The sequence below is a fragment of the Acyrthosiphon pisum genome, chromosome A2, assembly GCF_005508785.2.
Source record: "Acyrthosiphon pisum isolate AL4f chromosome A2, pea_aphid_22Mar2018_4r6ur, whole genome shotgun sequence".
NCBI classification, from domain to species: Eukaryota; Metazoa; Arthropoda; class Insecta; order Hemiptera; family Aphididae; genus Acyrthosiphon; species Acyrthosiphon pisum.
In genome coordinates, this window is record NC_042495.1 from 102,866,337 (window position 1) to 102,872,807 (window position 6,471).

At 30.4% G+C, this 6,471-nt stretch overlaps 1 protein-coding gene across 1 annotated transcript in view; it reads left to right on the forward strand.

The window, feature by feature from the left end:
• Window positions 1-5,429, forward strand: part of LOC100163725 (arylsulfatase B) — an 8,094-nt gene extending 2,665 nt beyond the window's left edge. Inside the window, exons 7-10 of the mRNA XM_029489299.1 lie at window positions 1,219-1,385; window positions 3,430-3,565; window positions 3,962-4,117; window positions 4,451-5,429. Of these exons, the coding sequence (XP_029345159.1) occupies window positions 1,219-1,385; window positions 3,430-3,565; window positions 3,962-4,117; window positions 4,451-5,007 (1,016 nt within the window). The 3' untranslated portion in view covers window positions 5,008-5,429. The remainder of the gene's footprint in view (window positions 1-1,218; window positions 1,386-3,429; window positions 3,566-3,961; window positions 4,118-4,450) is intronic.
• Window positions 5,430-6,471: the final 1,042 nt, after the last annotated feature.

Sequence of the window (6,471 nt, forward strand, 5' to 3'; positions counted from 1 at the left end):
GAAGAAAATAAATATTTTAAATTTTATAAAAATATAATTTTAATTTTTATAATTTTTTTTTATAAATTGTATTAAAAAATATTAAAAACATGCTTCGACCGATGCAAAGTAAACTTGTATACCAATTCAAACATCTTTACATTTTTTAAATATCGAACAACTAGAAGTATCTCAATTTTTGTCAGGCGCTTTGGTCGTTATTCCTATGTTACACGTGTGTTAGACAAAGACAGCAAATCGCCGCATGCAACGCCCTTAATCAATAAATTGTCGTATACAGTTTAAAATATTTACAATATATATAACTATCTATATATCTTATATATAGTATACATAACTGTCAATAATTGAGATTAGTGTTACATACTTACATACATATTTTACTTTCAAACATTGAAACATGTACCAAAGACTAAATACTAAAGACTAAAGAGTAATGACCGATGGATAATGTTCGAACAATGTAAATTGTAATACACAATCCATCAAGAAAACTTTTTGTAAGTTGTATGTTATTAAGTAGGTAACAATAGGTAGGTTATACAAAATTTCAAATTAGAAGGTGCAAATTATGTATTTTAGTATAGCTTGCAAGGTTTGAAATTCAAAATATGTTTTGTATTAAATTTAAGTCTGTAGACATTTCAAACATTTCAAATTATACCAATATATTATAGAATATGATATATCCGTAGGTATTCTTACTATATCAACTGGCAACTACTTAGCTGGGTAGGTATACTTACTCGTATTATATGTATAATAATATTTAATAGTTCTTGGGTGTAAATTGTGAGCTTAATCAATGTTTGTTTAATATTGGGCGTAATTTATTATGTAATCTCAAATCTCAATTTTGATTTATTTGACCCAGGATTTATAATAAATTTCAAATAGTTATCATTGAGATTGTAGCCGTTATTGATGACTTAAATTATATTAATGAAATATATTTAGATTTTTATGGCAAAGTTCCCAAAAACGCTTAAAATTTATAACAACCCGATTACCCGATAAAGGCCAGCATTTAAAAATAATACGCCCTACCGTAAAATGTATCACTTTGACAATTCTTCGTGCGTACAAAAGTCTAAAACTTTTTTTCTTTCTACAAAAATTTGTTTCACCAATACTACGTTTGATTTATTATTGTATCTAGGTTATTAATTATAATTTAGACTTAATACTAAATATAAATTTAATAATATACAATTCCAGGAATGTTGACTTCATTGGATGAATCTGTTGGTAGTATCATTGAATCATTAGATAATAACGGAATGCTAGAAGATTCAATTGTGTTGTTTATATCTGATAACGGTGCACCGGCTGACGATCCTATATGGGGTTATGGGAATTCAGGATCGAATTGGCCATTAAGAGGAGTATGTTGAATTATGTCAATACGTCATACTTGTAGTTAAAACAAATTTACATAATATTATATATTTTACAAACGCATTTAGTACAGATGAGAATATATTAAGTCGTTATAATATGACAGACGACAATATTTTGAAAATTAGAATAATGAATACATATTACGGCTATCGGTCTATATGTAGTTAATGATTGAAAATCATAAAAAAAGAGGGAAAGTAGGTAACCGCTTTGCTGAACAGTACCTGGGTGTCGAGTGTACTTTGTCATTGAGGAAGTCACAATAATAGTATAATGTATAATTCAATCATAAATCATTGCATACGATCAGAGGCGGTTTGAGTAAACTGTTTTTGGTGCACTGCACCAGAAATATTAGGGGGGTGGTCTTGGTTGAGTATGTGCTGACCGCAATGTTTAATTGTAATGTTCAATAAAGTAATGAAGTACTTAATCAATAAAATTTGATAAATGATAATCATGGTTGAAACTGTTGAAAGCGTATTTATAATTTCTATGATGAAGGGGGGTGGGTGGGTGTCTATATATTGTCTTGTACCACTAAGTATAATACATTCAAACCGCCTCTGCATACGATTATACGAAAAACGATTCTTAACGAAGAAGCGGTCTGTCAGCTAATATTACTAAGTACCTAGGTACCTAATTTTATAATATATTGATATTGCCATCAAAATAATTTATTTTACTATAGTACTGTAGGTTGAGTTATTTAACTGCAAATACATTTTCAATGTTTGTGATTTTGAAAAATTTGTAAAAATTTCAACTTTAAATTGTTAAAACAGTAAGTTAAAAGTGGGTCATTGTATAATGGATTGTATTAGACTTGAATTCAATGATATGATATCATTGTATAAAAAAAACGATTCTGACCGGAGACAGTTTGTCAGTCTGAATATTCTATATTGTTATTATTTTATTTTATCATGTAAGTTGAATTAATATTATAATATTATAATTTTTTATTTGTTTCTATGGTGATGAACAAAGGGTTAGAAATTAAAATCCCGTTTTTAGCGTTTTTTCGTAATTTGTCGGTGGTTTTTCCCGTGGCATTAAATAACTATTGAGAAAATCGACCTCTCTAAAGTACCATCTTGGTCCAATTTGCTAAAAGATAAGGTACTATATGTTGAAATCGAAGAATTCTTTCTGGTAGAAATTTTGTATGCAGGATATAATATAAAAAAAACACCATTTTAAAACCAATAGCTTCCTGCCTTCCTCACTCCGCTCAGAATCTAAAAATGTGTGTCAATGTATATTTAATTTTTTTTTAATGGCTTTAATGGTTTTATTTTCAAGCTTTTTGACTAAGCAAAATTATTTTTATCAATACATTTTATTAAATAAAAAAAAATAAAAAATGTCAAATGTCTATACATAACTTAAAATGAGTCAATAACTATTTTTAAATTAAAAATAGTACCATATACAAATTACAAAGTACCATATAGATCCAATTTATTTCCAGAAACCACCCAAAATGTTAGAAACCAAAGAGTTTGATTCAAAATGTTATATTAGACACAAAAAAAGTGGGCAAGTGGGACCGTTCTGCTGTACGGTATCCGGACATTTCCTCCCCGGCTGTTTTCGGCGTAGTAGGACATTTCCCTCCGATAAATTTTTGGATGCATAACAGTGTAACACTGCTTTGATTTTCTTCAACTGGTTAGGTTAGTTTATAGGTATCTTGTTTGATGGAAAAGTGAATCTAGTGGAACCAATTTCGCGTAAATATTAACGTTTTTACTATTGAGAATTTCAAATTTTGATCACCCGAATGTACCAGCTAGATTTACTTTCCCATCGAACAAGATACTGTTGAAGAAAATCGAAGCAGTGTTACTGCCCTAAACGGTGATGACAGACACAAAAATAAAAATACATTTAAAATAACACACATCGTTATAAAATCAATACATTCATCGCTCCACTCAGAATCTAAAATAAATAATTTTGACTAGTATTTGGAGTGAAAAAAAGCTTATATAAAATATAACTAACCAAAAACGGGTATAGGAAAAAGGAGCAGTTCTTGACGGCGGAGTGCGTGGAGTGGCTGCAATATGGAGTCCGTGGTTGAAAAAGAAACACAGAATTTTTGAAAATTTGTTTCATATAACTGATTGGTTGCCCACCCTATACACTGCTGCAGGTGAATATAATATAATACACTATTTTAATATTCTGAAACATTATGATCAGTAAATTATTTAATATAATATCTATACTCTTCGTAATATTATTATACCTACTTCAGCAATAAATATTAACCTTTTATGTTATAATATATCGTAGGCGAAGACGTAGGTAATACATCGTAAGTATGGTTATCTACTATAGTTATCTGCTAGGATTGATTGCATGCGAATAAGAATAACTAACAACTTATTAAGTACTTAAGTATAGATATCCATAAAGACTTTTTTGGGTGACGAAAATACCAAATCTACATAGAAATTTATTATGATGCACATGCACCGTTAAATTCGTATATAGTTAATAATAAAATTAAAAAGCTTAACATTAAAATAATTGTTTAATATTTTAGGTGGTGATTTTGAAGACTTAGGTCAAATTGATGGCGTTGATCAATGGGAGAGTTTAACTGAAACTTCAAAACGTACGAGATCGATGGTTTTAATCAATATCGATGAAACAAGTGGAGAGGAAGCATTGATATTCAACCATTGGAAGGTCGTAAAAAGTAAAGTGTTTTTGTTTTTTGTAGGTACTTATACCTATTATGACCTACCAATAAATGGGCTATGAATAGCTAGGTTACCTATAAATATATAGGTTTATATCCTTGACGCCCGTTATTGATACACTTTGTGCCGATACTAACTACATTATAAATTATAATTTAGGTACTTATACCTATACGGTTTATTTATACATGCGGTATGCACTTGCTACACCACCGAGAACACTCCCCCCTCCGATAAGACCACAAGCCCACTGCTATAATACCTGCAAATATAGTAGATTTAAGATTTTACACTACACATAATTTCATAATCCAATAACATTTTTAAAGGTAACCGCACGAGTGACATTGCCTATTATCTGAAATACAGCGGTGAACCCGGGAACGTAGGACCGGACTACAATATGACCGCTGTTGCAGAAAGTCTGGCTGGTTCGCGTTTATCGAAAATAAACTGTTTGGTGTCCAAAGCAGACTGCATGGACACGTTGACTACGTACGATCTGTTTTATAACGTTCGTTCCCAGGCCAAGATCGACGGCAAGTGTAGCGAACGAATCTCTGACCCAGACCCCAACGCGCGCTACGAGTGTTTTGACAGCCCCTGTTTGTTCGACATACAGCGGGACCCTTGCGAATATCAAAACATAGCAAGCCGAAACCCGGAAGCTCTCAACATGACGGCGGACATATTGGCACAATTCAAAAACGAAATGACGATGCAAAACTACCCGGAAACCGATCCCAAGTCAGACCCTAGATTTTTCGACGGGTATTGGGACACGTGGTTGGAAAAATCTGGCGGTTCGATATCATTCAACGGAAACCTACATACGCGCGTTATTATAATCTTGACCGCGTGTTTTTATTATTATTTTATGATTTGACGAAATTGTGTCCAACATACCAAATACCAATATATTAATACCTATACAGTATATAACTATATAAGTATACAACTATTAAACTATATCTATGATTATCTATAATATAAGCATATTAAGCATAATTATGTATTATCCATATACATACTAGGTTGTGTAGGTATACTGTAAAAGTAGGTACAAAGTACAAACGATTATATTTATACTATTAAAGCATTAACATAAATATAAAAATTGTGTGACAGATACCAAATTTTGTACAAAATACAATACATGACGTATATAGTGTATAATATGAATATTAATTAACATTGCATTTACTGAATATGTCTATTAAAATCTTTATATCTATGTAGCAACATTTTTATATTATTTTTGAAAAATAATAAAACATATTGCAATTTTGGTAATTAAAAACTAAAAAAATAAAAGTGTTCTTGTTTACAATTCTCACTAACTTTTAAGTGCATTAACGTGTCATCACGGCGGCGGTGTACTTTACTAAAATTCTCCCCCAATCAGAGCTTAAAGACTATGTATATAAGCGTTGACATTGATTCGCGTTATTTATATAGTATAGGTATATATATGAGTTAGTTGTATATATATATTTGAAACGAAAATCGTGTTTGTGTGTGTGTATACATACAGAGTGATTCACCAAGCATGTTCATCCCTATTTTTCATTCAACAACAAATGCACTTTAAATATTTTAAATTTTGAGATTTGGAACTTTTAAATTACTATAAGACTAAAATTTTAAAATTCGAACGAGTAATAGTCCTGCACTGCGTATATCTTAGTCCGTGATCCAATTTGCTAAAAGATAAGATACGTTGAATAAGTTGAAATCGAAACACTCCTTCTGGAAGAAATTTTGTATACAGGGTATAAAAATAAAAAAATAAAATAAAATAAACATCATTGTAAAAACAATAGCTTCCTCGCTCCGCTCAGAATCTAAAATAAGTAGTTATATAAACCTGATAAATAAATAAATAAATAAATAATAACTTAATTTTTAAAAATACCGGCATACAACACCGTGATAAACGAACACGTACTGATGTTTTGTCACAAAGAGACTTATGAAATCTTACATATGCGAACATAGGGCAAACTGTAGCCAAGCTCCACCACACAACTTTAACAGCCCTCCACCCCTCCCAATCATTTACTTAATTTTATTTAACCTTATTCAATTTTATAATAGTATGGTATTAGGCTTCGGCCTCCCCAAATCTCAAAATTATCGCCTATTGTACGTAACCAAATATAATATTTTTAGGATATTTTTCAATGTTATCCAAATAACATTTTTCCCGACAATTGTATGTACATTTTAAAAAGTACACAAATATGCAAATCCAAACTTTGTATTTAATTTCGCCATTTCATAAGACAAATTTATAACTTGCAAGCTGTCCCAAACCTTATAAACAATATATTTATTACGAATGAAAATG